The 23,790-nt window shown below is 42.8% G+C and overlaps 1 protein-coding gene across 2 annotated transcripts in view; it reads right to left on the reverse strand.

Annotated features, from left to right (window-relative positions):
* Nucleotides 1-23,790, reverse strand: part of snx16 (sorting nexin 16) — an 88,776-nt gene that overhangs the window by 22,731 nt on the left and 42,255 nt on the right. For both annotated transcript variants that reach the window (XM_039754304.1, XM_039754302.1), the window contains exons 3-4: nucleotides 14,675-14,761; nucleotides 1,035-1,183 (exon numbers count right to left, since the gene is read on the reverse strand). In XM_039754304.1, coding sequence (XP_039610238.1) covers nucleotides 1,035-1,183; nucleotides 14,675-14,761 — 236 coding nt within the window. The remainder of the gene's footprint in view (nucleotides 1-1,034; nucleotides 1,184-14,674; nucleotides 14,762-23,790) is intronic.

Consider the following 23,790-nt stretch of genomic DNA (forward strand, 5'->3'; position numbering starts at 1 on the left):
AATACCAGAGGAGTGGAGGAACAATGAGATTGGACTCATTTATAAGGAGAAGAATGAGAGTCGGGTTGTGGAAACTGTAGTGGGATAAAGCTGAGGTCACACACAGGGGTTGATAAAGTGCACTAATGTCTCTTCTCCCTCTCCTACAGATCGCCAGAAGAGAAGCCCAGCTAAAATACTTCCTGATCACACCTCCCTGCTGACCACACTTCCATCCCATCCCTCCTGGACCCACCTCTTCCTGCCCAACACCTATGAAACCTTTCCGCCTCATCTTACGAGTCAGTCCCGTTTTGGACTCCACACCAGCTATTACTCTACCTTTTTTCTTTTTTGAGAGATATAAATTGCTGTTCACAATATACGGGGTGGATCCCCAAACCTTTTTTCTTGTTTGTCTGTTTTCTTACAATGGATAAAATAAAAGGAGATCGGAAGGAAAAGGGTCTGACTAAAGAGAGGGTGCAGGACCAAGCTGTATGGAGAAGGCTGATCAGACCTCCACATACAAATGGGAAAGGATGAAGAGGAAAAAGAAGAAGTGGGCAGCGCTGCATGTCAATCAAACAACATCATACAACCAATCCACTCACCCATCCAGGGAGTTTCTTTGCCATTGAACACCATTTTTACTATAAAGTATGGTGTAGTCGGCACTTCAATATTCATAAAGTACAAATCAGAACAGGAAGGACATGCATGGAGCAAAACAGACCTGTTGCCCTCTTCAAGCAAGACAGCATTAATGATAATAATAATACATTTTATTTATATAGCGCCTTTCCCATGCTCAAGGCACTTACAGAATATAAGAATTACGGGCCAAGGCACTGCAACCCGGTAACGGTGGTCGCTGCACCGTGTCTCTCTATCTTGTTCATTTCATTCTATTTTCTTTTGCACTTTTATATCTAGTGATGGATGAGGCTGTGTGTTGCTCAACATGCTACATTAGTGGACTGAGATCACCTAATGATGGATATGGCTTATTAGTAAACAGTCAGAACTTATTTATTTTCAGACCATCTACTTACCAGTTTGCAATGTCTTTATGCGCTACCAGGTTCTGTAGGAATGCCTGTAACCCTAGCTGCCTGTCTTCCAGGAAATCTGGATTATAATTGTCCTTGAACCAGCGCTTTGGGGGAAGTGCAAGGCGAAAACCAGGAAACATCTCCTTGAGCTGCAATGCAAAAAATCATTTGTTTAACAAATGCATGAATGAAAAGGGTTCCGCCTCAATCCAAACCCCCAAAGAGAAAGAAGCTCATGTTGTAAAATATTTACATACGTATACACCTAGCAGACCTAACATTAAAAGCTCTGAAGGGTGACATGAACACCGTAAATTGTCCCGTCACAATAGCATACAAATATTAGGCAGCAATGAACAGTCAGTTCTTCAAGGTGACGTGTTGGAGGCAGAAAGAAAAATGGGCCAGCTTAAGGATCTGAGCAACTGTGACAAGGTGCCAATCTGTGACCGGCTGGACGACTGGGTCAGAGCATCTCCACAACGCCAGGTCTTGTGGGGTGCTGCCATTATATGCTGGTTAGTATTGAATATGACGGTCCAGGTTGGCACCACAGTCACTTGTCAGCTTGAACCCGGAGCCATCGATTAGGAAACCAAGGATGAGATAATCAAATTAGGACACACACACAGTCTGCAAAAGTGCTTCGAGAGCCTTCACTAAAACAAATTTATTGTTCAAAAAGTGCAGTGCCACAGTCCTTCATAAAAAAAAAAAAAATCAAGGTGAACAAATAAAGTCCAAATAAATGACAATAAACAAATCCATGAAAATAAAACTCCAGACAGTCTTCTAGTAAAACAGCCACGAGCCTTAATCATCTTCTTCTTCTTTCAGCTGCTCCCGTTTGGGGTCACCACAGCAGATCATCTTCTTCCATATCTTCCTGTCCTTGTCATCTTGCTCTGTCACACCCATCACCTGCATTTTTTTTTTTTTCTCCAGCCTTTGGAGTTTTTTTTTGTTTTTTCTGTCCACCCTGGCCATCGGACCTTACTCTTATTCTATGTTAATTAATGTTGACTTATGTTTATCTTTTATTGTGTCTTCTATTTCTCTATTCATTTTGTAAAGCACTTTGAGCTACATTTTTTTGTATGAATATGTGCTATATAAATAAATGTTGATTGATTGATTGATGTCCTCTCTCACCACATCCATAAACCTTCTCTTAGGACTTCCTCTCCTCCTCTTGCCTTGCAGCTCTATCAGCACCCTTCTCCCAATATAACCAGTATCTCTCCTCTGCACATGTCCAAACCAACGCAATCTCGCCTCTGTGATTTTGTCTCCCAACGTGAGCTGACCCTCTAATGTCCTCATTTCTAATCCTGTCCATCCTCATCACACCCAATGCAAATCTTAGCATCTTTAACTCTGCCACCTCCAGCTCTGTCTCCTGTGCCACCAACTCCAGCCCATATAACACAACTGGTCTCACTACCGTCCTGTAGACCTTCCCTTTCACTCTTGCTGATACCCGTCTGTCACAAGTCACTCCTGACACTCTTCTCCACCCACTCCACCCTGCCTGAACTCTCTTCTTCACTTCTCTTCCAAAATTCCCATTACTCTGTTGATCCCAAGTATTTAAACTCATCCACCTTCACCAACTCTACTCCCTCATTATTCACCATTCCACTGACCTCCCTCTCATTCACACACAAGCCTCAATGCTTCTCATTAAATCCGCCATCTTCCTCCTCAGCTAGTCCCGTAAAAGCCTTGCAGCACGAAGAGACGCCCACCGACAAATGTGGTCAATCATCAAAAACCAGATTTGTGTTCCTGGCTGCCATTCCCCAGGTGCTTACACACATGATCCTACTCCCGCCGCCATTCCCGACATCTGTGGAAGCCTACACCGAGCACAGGGGTCGCTCCTGCATGGTAAGGTGCTCAGCAGGATCGATACTCTTCAGTCCCGTTGAGCGCTGGCCAGACACTCCCCTCTCTGAGACTCGCACTTACCTCCATCCCAAAGTGCATGGCTCGCACTCCTGCCTCCCATTCCTTCTTTCCTTTACCTACTGTTCTGTGTTTTTCTTCTCTCGTCTCCCCTATCCTCCCGCTTCCTGTCCTTATTTACACTGATTTGGTGCAGGTGCTGCTCCGAGGTGTGAATGAAGCACTTGATCGTTTGCATGTGCATTTGCGAGCAGCCAAGCACCCCAATCAACCTCGGGGTGGCGTGTGCACGTTACCACATGCACCTGCACACTCCGGGACTTCTATTTATTGATTTAAAATGTGCAGCATCATGGACCTCTCTCATCACATCTACTAAAAGTGGTCCTAGGAAGGACAACTGGTGAGCAGGTGACATCGTCATGGGTACCCAAGGAAAAATGAGCCAAAAACTTTGAAGAAAAAATGTTATTGTGTGAAAGAGAAACGTGTTATGATCAAAACATCAACATAAATAAGGTCGTAAAGGCATGTGGAGTGTCCACTGCTGTTCTGATGCAGAATTAGCACACGTCCTTTGAGTGATATGTTTGGAGACAGTCACCGATGTCGTAATCTGGACAGTAGAAGCATGCTTCCTTGGGCTCTTTTCTTATATTTTGTTCTGTTGCTTGCACAGTAGGTGGTAGAATGGCACGGCCAGACCTGCACAATCTACGCACTCCGTGTGTTATTGTAGGCTACCAAACTGAAGGGCATTGCACTAACACGGGCAATGCCAGTTGCTGCACTGTGGACACGGCTTTTCGATTGCAATTATTTTGACTATTTGCCACATAGCCACTGTTCACAATGATGAAGCTTCCCATGACTAAATTTACTGGGCATATCACAGCTGTGCCGTATTATGCATTAGTTTCCTCATCCTTGTCAAAGTCTGATGACCAATTCACATCAACAGCACTATCATTCAATTCGAACAATGGTTCAGTTTCAGTTTGTTCTAAAACTGCCTTTACCGCTTATCATTTACTATTGTGTCGTTCACTGAAGGCTCCGCCCCACTCATTAATATTGATAAATTACATAAGAGTTACCATAAAGTGGCAGAAAGCATATAAATAGTCACATTTTTTAGAAGCAGGATGTTATTCCCTGGCAGTAGTTATTCCAGCTTAACACTATAAAGTGTATCATTACATGTCACCCCAAGCCCGGCTCGGGTTTAACCGGAATTGCATAGAATTCACGCTCAGGGTTAATGCCAAGGAGGTAAAGCTCAACAGTTTTCTTGACAACCTTTTCACTCTTGTAGCCCTCACCATTCTTCTCTAAAACTTAGACATGCCCTCCGCTATACCACAGATGACTTTTTCAAAGAGTTTATCTTGCAGAGCACATCAGCCAGCCTCTCCCATCTATTACATCTGCAGGTCCCCGGAGTGACTCGCCTGTACCAGAGTTACTAAATCTAAGTAAGTTAGTAAGCAGAGTTCTTACTCTTAAGGGTACTCTGATAGCCCTTGCCTATGATTGCCTGCTCGTTCTTCTCCACCACCATAGGTTAGCTCTGGAACTGCTCTGGAATGGCTATCCACGTTCTGTGCAGACTCACACATGATGGCTTCAGCCATCCAAGTGCTCTTTTGCTCTCGCTGGATCTCTCTCTTTCTTGCCCTGTTTGGAATGGATTCCTTCCATACATGATTAACCCCCTCTCCCTTTATTCAGTCTTTTTAAGTCTGTATACTCTACTTGCTGCTAATGAGGGGGCGGCTGCACTTATTTCTCTATTGCATGTGCATACTTAATTAGCCAATACCCCCTTTGAGAGCTCTGTGGCCACTCATATTTCAGTCGTCGCTCCACTGGCTAGTGCTGGATCAGTACCAAGAGTTTGACTTTTGTATCGATGCCTGCTTTGGGACATCAGTGCTGGTACTAAAACATTTCTGAAACCAATAACAGAAAACTCCACAAACTCCCTGATCTTACTCCAGCCTGTTGCAGGGTAAGAAGGCGTAATGGACAGCTCCAGCATATCCCCCATTGCCCCCAGACAAGTAACTGTGCTCTCTAAGGAGATATGCGACAGGGAGTGTGCCTTGTATGGCCCACGCAGAAGCAGGGCAAAGAATACTCCAGAGCTTCTCACGGAGACTCTCCGTTTTAAGTGCTGAACTAAACTGGATGTGCTATCACTTTTAACCGCTTTTGCCTTTTTGCAAACTTTGCATTTAGCGTTAGTTTGTTTGACATCCGCTCTTTCAAATACAAAAAAAGATCCGGACAGCCCACTTAACGTTACAGCCTTTCTTTGCAATGAGCTCATGCGTAAGACCAGCACCCCCGGTCAGATTCTTAAGATATTAATATGTTTTGATTGCACACACATGACCAGCTGATCAAACTAAGGAGTTTGCTTGACTGTCTACCTGTATCATTTGAAAAAGACACTCGTGATTTTCATGCTTGAATATTACTTTAAAAACAGGGGTTTCCAACCTGAGGCGCTACAAAGAGAAAGGCCTCTTCGCGAGTCGCCAAAATCGAGTGAAGTGCGTTGTACAACTTTACGGTGGTGCAGTCGGTGTTGTGCACTGTGCCGTCAGTTGTAGGTCATTTACTACTTAGTGCTGCTGTTCTGTGATATGAAAAGAATCGGGCATTAAGAGCGCAATTCTCACCTTTAAATTAGTCGCAGAAATGCGCATTCTCATGGGTTCCCTTGCTGCAGACGGACCATTCGCAAAGGTGAATAACGTTTTTTAAGTGAATGGAACTTCCACCTTATTATGATCCATAATAATAATAATAATTCTTTACATTTATATAGCGCTTTTCTCACTACTCAAAGTGCTCTCCACACAGGGAGGACCCGGGAAGTGAATCCACAATCTCCTTACTGCAAAGCAGCAGCATTACCACTGCGCCACCTGTGAGGATAGAAGAGAAGGCCGAGGTCTAGAGTTAATTTCAACACTGAAATGTCACCGATTTCAAGGTCTGATTGACATTTTTGTCAGGAGGGGACATTAGGGACTGAATTGGAGGCAACACCTGCTGCTTACACTCAGCCCATTTCTCCTGCTGGCGGTCCTGACCGTAGCCCAGCAATTTAACTGTGCGGTGCATCCTTTTTTGAACTGAACTGCAGGGGTTACCAGGGGGAGAAAGCTTGTCGACTGGTTCACTGCTTAGCAACTCGCCAGCACCCATTGCTTCATGGGTTTCTGCAGTCACTCAAACCCCTTGATCGTTGATTGTACGTCATTTCCTTACACCGCCTGATGCTTTGTGGAATACCGCAACCCACAGATCATCAATCGAGTGTCTAAGCTTCACAGGGGGAAAACATTTACAAGACTATTGATATTTATAAAGGTAAACTGCTCAAAGTTTATGCACTTATTTTCTTGAGTTCAATTTGTTCTCTCATAGTGCGGTATATGGTTCAATTTCCACCCACCTATTATCCAACCCACTATATCCCAACTACAGGGTCACGGGGGTCTGCCGGACCCAATCTGAGCCAACACAGGGTGCAAGGCAGGAAACAAACCCCAGGCAGGGTGCCAGACAACTGCAGGGCAGGGTTCAATTTGTGATTCAAAAATAAGAAATTTGACAACTTCATCTTCAAATGTGATATTACTATTATAGGGGTCGCGAACAGAAATGAAACATTTTCTAAGGGTGCAGGGCATAGAAAAATTTGGGAACCACCGCTCTAAAATATGATTTTGAATGAAATGATTTAATTGCACAGCCCTAATTATAACCTGCCCGGCTCTCACTCTGTGCCACCTCCTCAGGTCCCCGCAGAGACCAAACAAGGCCTTGATCTCCGCTGCTCCTTCTGTCACTCAACAGCCTTGACGCTGCTCTGGAATGGCAATCCACGCTCTCCGGAGACCTCGCACATGACAGTTCCAGCCATCCAAATGCTCATTTGATCTCACTGGATCTCCCTCTTTCTTGCACCGTTCGGAATCAATTCTTTCCATACATGATTAACCCCCTCTCACTTTACTCAAGTCTTTTTTGAGTCGGTAGTGTAGGCGCTACTCTACTTGCTGCTAATGAGGGGATGGCTGTGCTTTCTCTATTGCACTTGCACACTTAATTAGCCAGTTCCTCACTCTGAATGTGCCGTGGCCACCCATATTTCAGTTGTCGCTCTACCACACTACACGCCTCTTTCCACTTGAAACTGTGAAGTCTCAATAGCGTTGCTTCAAAGGGGTTTGGTGTGTGCCCCCGATGAAGTCCTGATGGTGTCGGAGCCTACAAAGGCTTAGTATGGGGACCCGTGAATTTTTGATCGCGATGAAGCTTAAATGGATCTGTGGTTTTGAGGACGTCCCCGATGAAGTCCCAGTCACATTGAAAACAATTTTGTTCCCAGTGCACCCAAACAATGACTTCCGCGTGAACTTCTGATAGCTTCTAAGCAATGGGAGTGAAGTCTTGAATGAGTGAGTGTTGAGGAAGAAGGACAAGGGATTGCAGGGAATTCTGACGATTACTCCCGCACGAAAATTCCAAAATGCTGGTACCGTACTGTTTTAAATTTTGCAACCTTCCCATTTCTAGTAATGCTGTGCAACCAAACCAACTTCGTTCACCTACATAACTGCCCTACGTCATACAAAAAAAACAAACTGCACAGGCCATTTTGTCTGTGGTTCCACGAAATGAAGGTAATACTAAAACGTACAAAATACAGGATATAAAGAAGGAAACGTTTTCCACAGTCGACTCACCGTAGCAGTATATGGGCTGTGGGCCTCTTCATCTGCTATTCTTTTACTTTCATGTGAATAATTACTAAGTGCAATTATTTCTACAGACGCCACTCGTGAATCTCATTAGCCTGCTATAACGGAGGCGAGACAAAGAATGCTATTTTTCCCTTCCATTATCATCGGTCAAGCGAGGAAAAGATCAACGAACCGTACCAAGAAATGCAGTTCTCACAAACAATGAACGGCTACAGTATTTGTAGTGACAGGTGCAGCCTGCGACCAAGAGATTTTAAAGGAAAAGGTTGATCTGTTCAGATGGTGCAACCAATACAAGATTTTATACTTTCTTCTTAAGGGGATTTTTTTCTCACTTCATGCATGAAGGCTGATGGCACTTCCTTTATTCTACTCATTTTTGTAACACCAAACAACAGATCTTTCATCTAGTATATGAAAATTAACATGAATTTGTCTGCCTTTGATGCTAGGTGGTATCCAAATGAATACCAGGAAAAGCACCACTTTTGCTGTTTCGTGTTTAATGTCATTCTATTGTTTGTGAAGACGCTGGCATCCCGTACAATGGTTGGGTGTTGCGATGGTCAGATCTTGGCCACTTCTGATGACAGCTGTTGCATTGTTTGGTTGCTAACATCAGGATTACTAACATATAGGATAGCGGCTGCACTGCCCCTATAATCAGGGTTATGACACAGTAGTGGGGTGTTAAAATATCTCAACGGCCTGCAAATGTGAACACAGCCATTACACCAGGGGTCTCCAACCTTCCCCCCCAAGAGCTACTTTTACAAAATGAAATTGGCCGAGAGCTTCTTATGTTTACTAACGTTTATTCTCATAGCTTTTTTCAACCCAAACAAACTGAATACGCTTGTTTTGCCTGACCATTTACAAGATGTTGGTGTCCACAACTCACATTTTGCATTAAAACATCACAGAAAATATTTAGTTCACCTGCAAGTGCATTTTGTACGTCTGTATGCATTTTCTAGTGTATCTCACACTATTGAATTAAAACGTGAATGCTGTCAAAACAAAACAATGCAATTCCAAATCCACAGATCTGACTTATTCATTTGTCATTTTGTCACATGTCACTGTGTCACTTTATTCACATGTCCAGTTGCATGTGTGATGTGTTTTTTAGTTAGTCAGATGACTGGCACTGAGGTGTATGGTGGCGTGGAGCCCCCTTAGGTTCACTCTTCTGGAGTCATTTAAATGTTCATCTGTCAGTCTTGTTCTGAACTTTGATTTCATGACATTCATGTCAGACTCACAGAGGTATGAAGACCCAAACAAAGCAGACATTTTCAGAGCTGCTTGGTGAAGATTCTTCCAGTTATCTGGCTCTACTAAGCTCCAGAAATGCAGAGAATGCTGTTGAGACTTTAACTTCACATTATTTTAAAGGTTTACTAATATATAATATACAAAATCCAATGTCTCTCTGTCTGTCTGTCTGCTTTTCATGAGAGAACTACTTAACGGATTTAGATTAGGTTTTTTTCTATAATTTGCTTGAACATTCCGGTTGATTTTGCGGCTTCTCTCATTTCACGATGTATGATAGTTCACTTGCGGTACCGATTTATTTGTGCAAATCTGGGAAACGTGTAGCGGGCCAAGAGGAGGGACTCTCCTCACTCACTCGCCAGCATCGGGGTGCGTACCTTAACTCCGCTTAGCTAGCAAACGATAGAACAATTGAATTCAACTTAGTTTGATATTTAAAATAAAGTGTTACTTAGGTCTTGATGAGTCTGGGTCCGGATATTCTCTTAAGTCCATGCCACATTGAAAAGATAGATTGCAGTTCAGATTGTGGATCGTGATTTTGTGTTAAAATGATCGTGATATGATTTTTTGGAAAGATCGCCCAGCCCTAATTTGACTAATCAAGTTTTCAAATTTATGTAGGATTCATTAACCTTCTGGTGAGCTACTTGGAAAGGGGTGGTGAGCTACCGGTAGCTCGTGAGCAACGTGTTGGAGACCCCTGCATTACACACTATATGGGCAGAAGCATCTGGACACCCCTCCACATTACTGACTTTCAGCTGCACCCCTTGTTAACAGGCCCATTAAATCAAGCAGACGGCCATGCAATCGACATTGACAAACAGAATGCAAAGCTCAGTGACCTTAAACATAGCACTGTCAGAGGATGCTACCTTTGCTATAATATGCAAGATTTAGATTAGAACAGATAGACAGACAGACAGATAGATTGATCGATCATATGTGAAAGGCACTATATTATAGGTAGAGTGATTGACAGCTTGTATTAGCCACACTAGAATGGAGACATGTGACTGTGCCAACTCACCCCTTTAATTAACTCTCCTGCAAGTGCTCATTCAAACCTTGAGTGCCAGATATTTTACATTTATTTTTATTTGGCCGACTTCTTTATCCAAGGTGGATTACAAGATTTTAAATACAATTGGTTACTTTCTTAGGTTTTTTCAATTGAAGTGCAGACAGCTGAAGTAACAAGCTAATGGTCACACAGTATGAAGAACAGGATTTGAACCGACAATATCAATACCACTTTTTAGCTGAACTATAAGGTATACGTGACTCTACTAATCATTTTTGAAAAGTACAACTTCTGTTGAATCAAAGGATACATAACACTTGCAGTAAACAGGCAAACTTCATAAAAACTGCAAAACACTAAAAAAAAAAAAAGGCACTGACATTACAATATTAGAACAATCTGGACAAGAACAGGCCATTCAGCCCAACAAAGTTCACCAGCCACTTAATTCTCTAACATCAAGTCGAGTTTTGAAAGTCCATCACATCCTACCTCATCACTTATTCCACGTGTCTGTAATTCTCTGTATGAAGGAAAACTTTACACTATACTTTGCGTGAAATTGTAGTTTTCTTGCGCGCGCTATTACAGTATCTCTCTCTTCTTTTAATGGGACAACTTTCTTAAGATTATTCCTATACGTAATGTAATATATTCACCCATAAAGTGTATCACTCCAGAGATCTTATTACCTTTGGATGCAGAAAAAGCATTTGAAATGGTTGAGTGGGACTATCTTGTAGCAGTGCTAGCGTGGGAAGAACTCCATTTCCCAGCAGCCCAAGGGAGATTACCCACATTGGATGACTGAAACAGAAGCAGGGGCTGCTGGGGTGCAAGAAAGGCCAGCGGGAAAGTTGAAAAAGGGTGTCCGGTGGAGCAACTGGAGATCTGTGTTTTTGAGTATCCTGTCCAACGTGTCTTCTGAAAAAGTCAATAGTGCCCCTGGATTGTTTCCCGTTAGGATGAATGAACAGTCTCGTGCCTGCCTGTCGTGTGTATAGTGGTGGATTAGTCGTCATTGTGCGTCTTCAAAAGGAGTGCTCCTGCAAATCTCACCCCTCGCCGCTCAGGACTGCCGGTAAGACTGGTTTACTCATTTATTACGGAAGCTGTTCTCGAGATTGTAATCTTCACACCAAACCATTTCATCCATTTTTTCCGCACTGGACTGTATAAGGACATTGTCATGAGTGTTTATTGTTGTGGTTCATTGTTATGTTAAAATTGTATCACCATAGGGGAAAGGAGAGGTTTGTCTCATTGTTGCTGTTGTGTATTGGGTTTTCCATCTAATATATTATGTAAGAGCTAGCCCGGCCACAGACAGACACGACACCACAATGTCCAAACACACACATGTTTATTCCACTATTTACAAAACTACTTACAGTTTGCTTTCAGTCCTTGTTCCTTCGGGCCGCCTCCACTCCTGTTTCACAAGCTCCGTCCTCTTCCACCTGACTCCGGCTCCTCGAATGGAGTGAGGCAGCCCGTTTTATAACTCCCCAGATGTGCTCTAGGTGCCTGATGACGAACTTCCTGCAGCACTCCCCAGTGTGGCGGAAGTGCTGCCCTTGCACCCGGAAGCGCTCCAGGCGTACACCTTCCCTGGTCAGTCAGCACTTCCTGGTGTACCGGAAGCACTGTCCCCCAGGGATCAAGGAACGTCCAGGTGCCCAGGGAAGAGAAGTGCCGCTCTCCCAGTCCCTCCATCCTCCAGGCGTCTCGGCGGGGCAGGGTTCCTGGCCGTCTATTACAATTATTTATTCATTCATTCACTGGTTTTGTGTCTCTGCCTGTGAGTGTGTGTGTGCGGGTCAGGTGAAGGCTGGGTACGTTCATGGAATCCCTACTGAAAAAATAAATAATTTGCAGTCTTACTGACGGTGTGAATCTTAGTGGCACTGGACTTCTACAACCTATTCACTACATTTTACAAATTTGGGTTTGTCCTGAACATATGTGCATGGATCACTCTAATGTATACCAGTCTGGAAGCATCAGTTTGTATTAACAACATTATTTCAGATTACATCAAACTAGAACAAGGTACTAGACATGGACATGCCCCCTGTCACCACTGGTATTTGCAATTGCGACTGAGCCATTGGCTGTTGGGTGTCGGCTGAATTGAATTTAGCTTTGTTCAGCTTGATTTGATTGTATGGAATGTTACTGGAATAGATTACTCCTGTGTCGTTCCTGGTTGGTGGAGTGAGCCGCCCACTTCCATCCGTACTGCGGACTCCTTCATTGTATTCAAGAAGCGATTGAAAAACCCATCTGTTCTGTGAAGATTTGACTGACTGGTAAAATATTTGCTGTGTGAGGTTTTATTATTGTTGGTTAGTCTGCTGTTAGATTAAGTTTCATCGCTTTCTCGATTGTAAATTTATTAGTTATTACATCAGTTAATAACAGTTGATTTATTAGTTATTATATCTTTTCACTTGTGGCAATCGACCTTTGTTACCTGTCCTACTACACTTGCTGAACAAACAGTGCCCAGGCCTAAAGTTGCTCGATTATGTTTACCTTTTGTTGTAAGTCACTTTGGTTAAAAGTGTCTGCCAAGAAAATAAATGCAAATGTATTAACCAATTTATTGAATTATTAATTTGGGACTTTCATTAGTTGTCAGTTACAATCATCAAAATTAAAAGAAATAAACATTTCAAATACATCAGTCTGTGTGTAATGAATGAATCTAATATATACAAGTTTCACTTTTTGAATGGAATTACTGAAAAAAATCAACTTTGTCATGATATTCTAATTTTATGACCGGCACCTGTAAAGGGGGAAATATTAAATGACCTCATACTCGGCTGATCGGTCTCCGATCACCGTTGACTGTTGCACCTTCTCACAGAATAAGCTCATCCAAAAATGGAAAGGATACGGAGCAACAATACAAATAAGGTAGAAAGGACCCAGAACTGGCCGGTCATCATAAATGAAGAATGTTCGATTGCTTTTAAATAAGTTGGATAAACATTTACACGTTATAGCGAGTCACAGACTGTTCTGTGTACAGTGGCAATTTTTTTTATAACCAGCTTAAACGTATTTCAGATGCTATGTAATGCAGGACAGTTTCAACTGATATGACCCGACAGAGTGGTAAAAGCAGGAGAAGGTCTAGAGCACATTACAATTAAAGCTGGTAAGTGTGATCCAGACCAGCGCTTTCCAAACTTTTTCTGTTCACAGCACACTTAATGTTTCAAAATGTTTTCATGGCACCCTAAGTTAAACCGCAATATAGTTTATAGTTGTTTCATACATACCCGACAGTTGCAGTGCGCAGTTGGTGGCTTGATGTGATTAGTTATAAAAAAATGAAATGCAAATTATCACAAACGTGAGGATGAACAGGATTAGAAATTAGAGTCAGCTCAAGTTGTACAGTTGAGAGACAAAGTCAGAGAGGTGAGATGTGCAGAGGAGAGATGCTGGGTATATTGGGAGAAGGATGCTAAGGATAGAGCTGCCAGGGAAGAGGAAGAAAGGAAGGCCTAAGAGGAGGTTTATGGATGTGGTGAGAGAGGACATGCAGGTGGTGGGTGTGACAGAACAAGATGATGAGACAGGAAGATATGGAACAAGATGATCCGCTGTGGCAACCCCTAACGGGAGAAGCCGAAAGAAGAGGAAGATTAGAATAGTTTCAATTCAGTTCTTCTTTAAGGGGCATCATATAGTTGAAAAAAGGCCAATTTTCCAAATTAGTTAATTATGATGACAAACATCAATCAGAAAGCACAAATGTCAACTATGTGACTTCTTTTACGCACGTTGATTAGCCCCGACTAGTTCATGCATCACGAATGGAACAAGCCTATTATATTCACGTGATTCATACGTATCTACACTTGTTGCCCGACGTCTTGAAGAGTTCATTCGGGTCTGTTCCCAAAACGATACCATTCGGTATCATCAGTGGCACATTATTTATTATGAATAAACCTCCGGAGAAAGACTTAACTTACAAAAAGGGTTGTTTACTGTTATTATAACGGTAGTATTATTAATTTTAAATATTTTGAGTTATTTTTGGATTTGTTACAGTTGCAAAAGATAATACTGGAATATTTTCGCTGCGCCCTGTAGGCCAGTTTTGAGAACTGCTGATCCAGACTTTAAAAAACTGACTGAAGTTGTCCACGTTACTGCCTAGGAGCGATTGTAGCACCCTGCTGATGTTTCTTTTTAAACTCGGCAAGAGGACGATGAGGAATTTCTGAAGCAACGACTAACGACATGTTCCTTTTGTGGGCACAACAGGCTGGATCTGCTTTTCTCAAATATTAAAGCCTTCAAATGAACATCTGGACAGGTCTGTCCATCTTACTGCGTCCTATAGCCCTCTTATCGATCACAGAAGTTCTCCAGCAGCCAAGCCAGAAGATCTTACTGTATGTGTGTTAAAGGGGTTGTTGTCTGTTTTATTATTTATATATTTCTCTTTCCCTCTCTCAAGCTTCTGTAAAGTCCTAATTTCCCCTTGGGGAACAAATAAAGTACATCTAAATTTACCCTTAACTAGTTCCTATCTGTGTCCCCATGTTCTTCATGAGCTCATTTTAAAGTCACAGTCCCGATCCCTTTAACTAATTTCCTTCATACATACCTACCTTATCATTTAACCGTGAGAAGTCTGTATATCTTCGAAAGACAATCCAGCTCTCCTCTGGGGACTTTCGTACAAGGATTTTGTAAACCTAAAACAAAAAAGCAACAAATTGGAATAATAATATCAGAGGCCAAATGTTTTAAGAATAATCACAGGTCAAATTAAGCAGAACGTTGACATTTTGTTATTTATTTAGTTGACCCAGAAGGCCAAAAAGACACAAGCCATTTCTGGCTTTAGCATCATTACTGTAGTTGGACAGTGGACAACTTCACCCAAGATGACACACAAGACTAGGGTACTAAAAAATTGTATCCACATCATTTGACCTCTACAGCACATGTAGATTGAGCAACCTACCCAGTTTTTTCACAGTCATTTAGGCTGCGTTCACACCACTACATTTCTTTTCAAAAAGGCAGACAATAGTCTCCGCTTTCACCTTTTATCCACACCACCCCAAAAACAGATTTTTCAAAATGTTCCCCAGAGTCGTATACTTCTATACTACCACAGATGTGATGTTTCTTCTCAGGATGTTGATGGAGAAGTATAGAGAGGGACAGAATGAGTTGCATTGCATCTTTGTGGACCCGGAGAAAGCATATGATAGGGTGACTGAGAGGAGCTGTGGTATTGTATGAGGAAGTCGGGAGTGGCAGAGAAGTATGTAAGAGTTGTACAGGATATGTACAAGGGAAGTGTGACCGTGGTGAGGTCTGCGGTAGGAGTGACGGAGGTGAGATTACATCAGGGATCGGCTCTGAGCCCTTTCTAATTTGCAATGGTGATGGACAGGCTGACAGACGAGATTAGACAGGAGTCCCCGTGGACTGTGATGTTTTCTGATGACATTGTGATCTGTAGGGAGAGTAGGGAGCAGGTCGAGGAGACCCTGGAGAGGTGGAGATAAGCACTAGAGAGGAGAAGAATGAAGGTCAGCAGGACCACCAAGACAGAATACATGTGTCTAAATGAGAGGGATGTCAGTGGAATGGTGAGGATGAGGGAGTAGAGTTGGCGAAGGTGGAGGAGTTTAAATACTTGGGATCAACAGTACAGAGTAATGGGAATTGTGGAAGAGAAGTGAAGAAGAGAGTGCAGGAAAGGTGGAGTGGGTGGAGAAGAGTGTCAGGAGTGATTTGTGACAGACGGGTATCAGCAACAGTGAAAGGGAAGGTCTACAGGACAGTAGTGAGACCAGCTATGTTATATGGGCTGGAGACGGTGGCACAGGAGACAGAGCTGGAGGTGGCAGAGTTAAAGATGCTAAGATTTGCATTGGGTGTGATGAGGATGGACAGGATTAGAAATGAGGACATTAGAGGGTCAGCTCAGGTTGGACGGTTGGGAGAAAAAGTCAGAGAGGTGAGATTGTGTTGGTTTGGACATGTGCAGAGGAGAGACGCTGGGGATATTGCGAAAAAGGATGTTAACTCTTTTAGGGCGGATGTCCACATTTGTCGACAGGAGGGGTTGAGGGCGCATGTCGACTAAAGTCGACATCCAGGGATAGAGGGCGATAATCAGCTGTTAATGGCGACAAATCTTACTGTCACGTCACAAGCATTCCCTCTGTGCTTGGAGGAATGCTAGACTCGTTGACTCGGCAACTAATCCTAGCGTGTGCGTGAGTTGCGAAATGTAAACAATGGCAAGATGGCATCGACATGTGACAAGGGAGCGAAGTGAGTGCAGAAAAGAAAACACTCGGCAGACAATGTTTTGCGCATTATCGCGGAGTCGGACTCTGATTTTTCAGAATCGGATTTTATTGGCAGTGATCAGGAGATCGAGCAAGAGAGTGAGAAGCCGGCATCAGCTGATCAAACACCAGCCGATGCCGCGCCAGCGGATCTGCTGCCAGTTGAGCGCTTTCGCGCACCCGATGCATCTACGGCAAGGTTCGCGTGGGATAAATACACAGACATTGATCCTTTGAGAGCCGATCTGGCTGCTGGACTTTACAAGACGGCATGGCTTGCTGTTGGACACGACAGATCACCAGCTGCTGTACATCACGCTGCTCTCTCCTGATGCTGCTTTTCAGCTACCGTCAGACGAGACAAACAGGTAGGCAGAGAAATTTTTTGAATCACGGGCTGCGTTTGCATCGCATTCTTGTTTTTCAAAGTGTAAACCCACAACAAAAGACGAGATGAAGCGTGCTGTGGTATTACAAATAGAGATGGGACAGAACTGGTGATATAACTTCAGGGAGCATTGGTCCAAACGTGCTTTGTCCCATGGAGGCTTTGGACAGGTTATGCAGCATGGTGATAGGTACGTGATGCTGCTGCAAAGTTTTATTCACTTCTGTAATAAACAGAAGCAAATCCCATGGGGTGAGTCAGGCTATAATGCCATGCATAAAGTTCATAAAGTTTCAGAAGATGAAAAGAGGTGACAATACAGATTTCATGCGGGCAGAAAACTTAGTGGCAGTGGAATGGCACAATGGCAAAAGGGTGACTTGTCTCTCTACAGTACACACTAACAATATATGTGAGAAAGTGCAGCAACAGACAATTGAAAAGTAGGCACCAAAGCAACACGTATTGTAAGCAGTGCAATGTGGCAATGACTGAAATTGGCTGCTTTGAGCGACATCAGACTGTGCTGTGTAAAATGTATGTTGTGAACTCATAGAGTATGCAGGCTCATACAACATGCAAGACAGGAACATTTGTCAAAAGTAAATATTTTTTGTTGATTTGATATGTTAAACAATTGCTTTGTGTTCTTTTTTTAAAAAATGTTAGTTTTTGGAAAAATATTCAACCCTGGGAGATAAGAAACAAAAAAAAAAATTAGCCCTAAAAGAGTTAAGGATAGAGCTGACAGGTAAGAGGAGAAGAGGAAGGCCTAAGCGAAGGTTTATGGATATGGTGAGAGAGGACATGCAGGTGATGGGTGTAACAGAACAAGATGCCGAGGACAGAAAGATATGGAAGAAGATGATCAGCTATGACAACATCTAATGGAAGCAGCTGAAAGAAGAAGAAAGAAGTCATATACTTCTAAAAATGTAACCTCAGCGTTGTGATGTGGTTGGGCAAAAACTGAAATATTTGAAATTGAAGACTCTAATCGCACTTTTATTGGTTCTCAAAAGTCATTTTGTCCTGCCCGGATTGGTTCCTGCACATTAACACATCTGACTAATCATCCTTCACAGAAGAAAACCATAATCCAACATACCACAAGTCCTTATATTTTGATACTAACTGGGTACCAACTATCTGCAAACTTAACAGTATGAGTGTTTTTTCCAGTTTCAGTAGTACCAAGAAAGTTGAGACTGCACTCATGTTTGACTGAGAGTGAGGCACGGTGAAAAATGATATAAAAATGAGCAGAACTACATATAAAAATGTCTCATGGTGTTGACGTTACTGCACCACATCAACACATGTCAAAAGAAAATCAGCAGATTTAGGATAACCTAAATAGATAGATAGATACTTTATTAATCCCAAGGGGAAATTCACATAATCCAGCAGCAGTATACTGATACAAAGAAACAATATTAAATTAAATAGTAATAAAATGAAAAAAATAAAAATAAAAAAGCAGACAATAACTTTGAGTAATGTTCGCATTTACTCCCCCGGGTGGAATTGAAGAGTCGCATAGTGTGGGGGAGGAACGATCTCCTCAGTCTGTCAGTGGAACAGGATGGTGACAAAAGTCTGTCACTGAAGCAACTCCTCTGTCTGGAGATGACACTGTTCAGTGGATGCAGTGGATTCTTCATGATTGACAGGAGTTTGCTTAGTGCCCGTTGCTCTGCCACAGATGTTAAACTGTCCAACTTTACTCCTACAATAGAGCCTGCCTTCTTAACAAGTTTGTCCAGGCATGAGGCGTCTTTCATCTTTATGCTGCCACCCCAGCACACCACCGCGTAGAAGAGGGCACTCGCCACAACCGTCTGGTAGAACATCTGCAGCATCTTACTGCAGATTTTGAAGGATGCCAACCTTCTCAGAAAGTATAGTCTGCTCTGACCTTTCTTACATAGAGCATCAGTATTGGCAGTCCAGTCCAATTTGTCATCCAGCTGCACTCCTAGATATTTAAAGGTCTGCACCCTCTGCACACAGTCACCTCTGATGATCACGAGGTCCATGAGGGGCCTAGGCCTCCTAAAATCCACCACCAGCTCCTTGGTCTTGTTGGTTGGTGTTAAGGTGTAAGTGGTTTGAGTCTCACCATTTAACAAAGTCCTTGATTAGTTTCCTATACTCCTCCTCCTGCCCACTCCTGATGCAGCCCACCATAGCAGTGTCATCAGCGAACTTTTGCACGTGGCAGGACTCCGAGTCATACTGGAAGTCTGATGTATATAGATTGAACAGGACCGGAGAAAGTACAGTCCCCTGCGGCGCCCCTGTATTGCTGCACACAATTTCAGGCCTGCAGTTCCCAAGACGCACATACTGAGGTCTGTCTGTAAGATAGTCCACAATCCATGCCACCAGGTGTGAGTCTACTCCCATCTCAGTCAGCTTGTCTCTAAGGAGCAGAGGTTGGATGGTGTTGAAGGCGCTGTCTGGTGAGCTCAGGAATCACAAAGGGATTGCTAGGCTGAGGAAGAGCTCCACCGCTGATGACTGATGACAGAAGAATCCTCACTATGGTTAAGAAAAAGCCCCTAATGCCTGCCCGACAGATCAGAAACAGTCTTCATGGGTAAATGTGGATGTGTCAGAGGTGACCGTCTTCAGAAGACTTCATGAATAGAAACACAGAGGAGGACACACTGCAAGATACAGACCACAAAAACAGAATGGCCAGATTACAGTTTGTGAAAAAGGACTTAACAGAGCCTGCAGACTTCTGGGAAAAGGTCTGGTAGACAGACAAGCCAAATATAAACCTGATGAGAGTGATGGTGAGAGCAAAGGGTGGAGATGACAAAGGAACTGCCCGAGATCCAAAGCAGACCACCTCATCTGCTGAACATGGCAGTGCTGGGGGTGTTATGGCTTGGGCATGTATGGCTGCCACAGGTCCGGGCACACTTCTCTTCATTGATGATGGAACTGCTGACAGCAGTGGCACAATGAATTCTGAGGCGTGTAGAAACATCTGATTTGCTCAAGTTCCAGCGAATTTCTCCAAACTCACTGGATTGTGCTTCATTCTACAACAAGACAATGAGCCAAACACACTGCTGAGGCAGTGTTTATCAAAGTGAAAAAATAGAAAATTCTTGAATGGCCACACCAATCACCCAATTAAAATACAACTGAGCAGACCTTCCACATGCTGAAGAGAAAACTTATAGGGACAAGCCCCCCAAAACAAGCAGGAACTGAAGATTAGAACATTAGAAAACCCTGGACGAGAACAGGCCGTTGAGCGCAACAAAGCTCGCCAGTCCTATCCACTTATTTCTTCCAAAAAAACATCAAGTGGAGTTTTGAAAGTCCATGAAGTCTGACTGTCTACCACACTACTTGGTCGCTTATTCCAAGTGTTTATCCTTCCTTGTGTAAAGAAAATCATCCTAATGTTTGTGCGAAATTTACCCTCAACTCTGCCCGTGTTCTTGATGAACTCATTTTAAAGTCACAGTCTTGATCCACTGGACTAATTCCCTTCATAATTTTAAACACTTCAATCATGTCACCTCTTAATCTTATTTTGCTAAAACTGTAAAGGCTCAGCTCTTTAAATCTTTCCTCATAACTCATCCCTGTAGCCCTGAATCAGCCTTGTTGCTCTTCTCTGGACCTTTTCTTGTGCTGCTGTGTTCTTTTTGTAGACCAAAACTGCACACAGAATTCCAGATGAGGCCTCACCAGTGTGTTATAAAGCTTTAGCAGAACCTCCTGTGACTTGTAGTCCTCATGTCAAGGCGCTATATAACCTGACATTCTGTTAGCCTCCTTAATGGCTTCTGAACACTGTCTGTCAGTTGATAGCTTAGGGTTCACTACGACTCCTAAATCCTTCTCATAAGGTGGACTCTCGATTTTCCGACCACCCATTGTGTATTCAAACCTCCCATTTTTACTTCCTATGTGTAATTCTTTACATTTACTGACATTAAATTTCATCTGCCACAAATCTGCCCAAGCCTGTCTGCTATCCAAGTCATTCTGTGATGATATAACGGATTCCAAATTATCTGCTAATCCACCTATCTTGGTATCATCTGCAAACTTAACCAGCTTGTTACTTATATTCCTATCGAAATCATTTATATATATATTAAAAATAGCAGCGGTCCCAGCACTGCCCCCTGCTGGTCACCACTCTTAACATCGGCCAATTCTGATGAGGTTCCTCGCACCATCACCCTCTGCTTCTTGTGTCTGAGCCTATTTTGTACCCATCTAAAAATGTCACCCTGAACTGCCAGTTCTTTTAGTTTGATGCCCAGCCTCTCATGCGGCACCTTATCAAATCCATCCATTATCCAACCTGCTATATCCGAATTACAGGGTCACGGGGGTCTGCTGGAGCCAATCCTAGCCAACACAGGGCACAAGGCAGGAAACAAACCTTGGGCAGGGTGCCAGCCCATCGCATGGCGCGCACACACACACACCAAGCACACACTAGGGAGAAGTTAGAATCGCCAATGTTCCTAACCTGCATGTCTTTGGACTGTGGGAGAAAACTGACGCAGACACAGGGAGAACATGCAAACTCCACGCAGGGAGGACCCGGGAAGCGAACCCGGGTCTTCAAACTGTGAGGAAACCTTATCAAATGATTTCTGAAAGTCCAGATAAATAATATCATATGCTCCTCTTTGATCGTTGCCTCCTCATAGAATCCCAGCATGTTAGTAAAACACAACCTTCCTCTTCTGACTGTTCCCAATAACTCCTGTACTTGTCATGTGTTGCTCAATCTTATCCTTAATAATTCCTTCCATTAATATTCCTGTGATGCATGTGAAGCTTACTGGCTGCATTAGAGTCTTGGCCGAACATCACCAGAGAAGATCCTCAGCACCTGCTGATGTCTGTGAATGGCTGACTTTAAGCAGTCATTGTACATAAGGGATATGCGACAAAGAACTAAATATGATGGCTTTAATAGATCGGCCATTGCTGTGTCCAAACATTATGGTGCCCTGTAGACAAAGTGTTGTGTGACCGAAATTTGTGCAAATCACTTTAAATAAAAGTCTGCAATGTGTTCTGTAATCGCAATGTCTGAATTGTGTGATTTGGAATTTGGAGCAGAGGGGGAAAATCCAGAAGAACAATCCGTCTTTGTCCCAAACATTATGGAGGTCACCGTTTCTCAGCTGGTGGCTAATGGCATTTGGTATGCAGTTAGTAAGTAAGCAGTAGAAGCGCCAACAGATAGGTGTTTTCTTATTTCTGGGAGGTTTCCTGTAACTCACACTTGTGGTTAAATTCATACATAAAATAACCACAATGAAATAATGAGACTTTACAACCCATAAAAAGCTCTAAATAAATGCGTATCTTAACACAGGAGTAGTCACTTCTGGGTCTGGAGGGCCACAACAATCTCTCCATTGTGTCCTTTCCTGACACGCCAGTTTAATTCACTTCTGTTTTAGGGCTTCTGCACTTCCTAAGTCAGAAGTTCTTAATCTCTACACTGGAGGTCACAGTGGCATCAGGTTTTCATTTCAACCAATCAGTAAAATCTTTACTTCTCAATGCTGCATAAGCAGAAGACAACGCCATTATTGTCTTGTCTTTGGTATATGCAGAAGTGGATTTACCTGCTGCTTTAATAATCACCGAGAACAGGGGCCTCAAACTCTAATCCTGGAGGGCCGCAGTGGCTACAGGTTTTCATTCTAACCCTTTTCTGAATTAGTGACCTGTTTTTGCTGCTAATTCACTTATTTTGAATTCATTTTAATCAATTTGATCTTGAAGACTCGGACCCCTTGTTTCATTTTCCTTAATTAACGGTCAAACAAGAATGAGACACAAAATGAGCCAAAACAACTGGTGTCCATCATACAATATCTGAAAATAAAGGAAGATGAAGGTCTCAGGAATGCTGATCTGCTCAGGTCCACAAAGCATTTTACCAGTCCTCTTAGAAAAGAGAAAATCGTCAATTTCGGAAAAGTCTGCTATTGCACAATAAGAGCAGCAATAAGCCATGAAATTAAAGAACGGGTTTAATTAAAAACAAGACTCGGCGTCTAATTACAAAACTGGTTGGAGTGAAATTGTTGACTTAGTTGGTCTTCTGTTGGCTCATTCATTTCACATTTCATTTCTGTTTGGGTGCCATTTAAAGAAAGGAATGAAGCAATTCAGAGGAACAATTTTAAGACAACAAGTCGGTTAAAATGAAAGGAAAAGGAGTTAATTATCAGCAAAAACAGGTCACCAATTAAGAAAAAGATCAGCATGAAAACCTGCAGTCACTGGGGCCCACCGGGACCAGAGTTTGAGACCACTGCAATAGATGGCAGCACTACAGTAAGTAACAGAGACGCTGAGATAAGAGTTCTCTCGTATGTTATGTCTTGACAGGATCAGTGAGATATGACTTAACTCATATCTTGTGTTCAAATTATTAAGACAGCAGAAATAAGAAACAACACATCTAACATAATAAACAAATGCTATGGTAAGATGGCCACAGTGAGGTCAGGGAAACAAAACCTCCAGCCGGATGGATGCTGGAGAAAAATAAACCTCTAAGGTTTGACGTCAAAGAAAATATTAAAAGATGATGTTCAGACAAATTTGCTAAACTCTGTGTTCCTGAGTTATCACATTTGTTGTTGAAACACTTCTCTGAGCATTTACTACTCGTCACCCTACAAACAAGTTGTTGTCACCCAAAATGTAGGATGAAAGCCACAGAAGTGCAATGAGAAGGTGCAGACACTTAATGAAAGCTCAACAGTCAAAGTGCTGCATTTTCAACTTTCCTTTTACTGCTCCACTGTGGCTGTAACTTTCACTTTATGCTTTTCCTTTAGAAGATGCATCCTGGGACAGCCCTCAACTAGCCTGATCATGGCGCGCCCTCAGTGAGGCATTATCAGTTGTTTTAGCTCGGCTGTTTTATTATTAAGTTTTATTTCCTCTTTTAAACAGTCATAACAAGAAATGCACAAAGGTCAAACATTTTTAATGCACAGTTTCT

This window comes from Polypterus senegalus, chromosome 5, assembly GCF_016835505.1.
Source record: "Polypterus senegalus isolate Bchr_013 chromosome 5, ASM1683550v1, whole genome shotgun sequence".
Classification (NCBI taxonomy): domain Eukaryota; kingdom Metazoa; phylum Chordata; class Cladistia; order Polypteriformes; family Polypteridae; genus Polypterus; species Polypterus senegalus.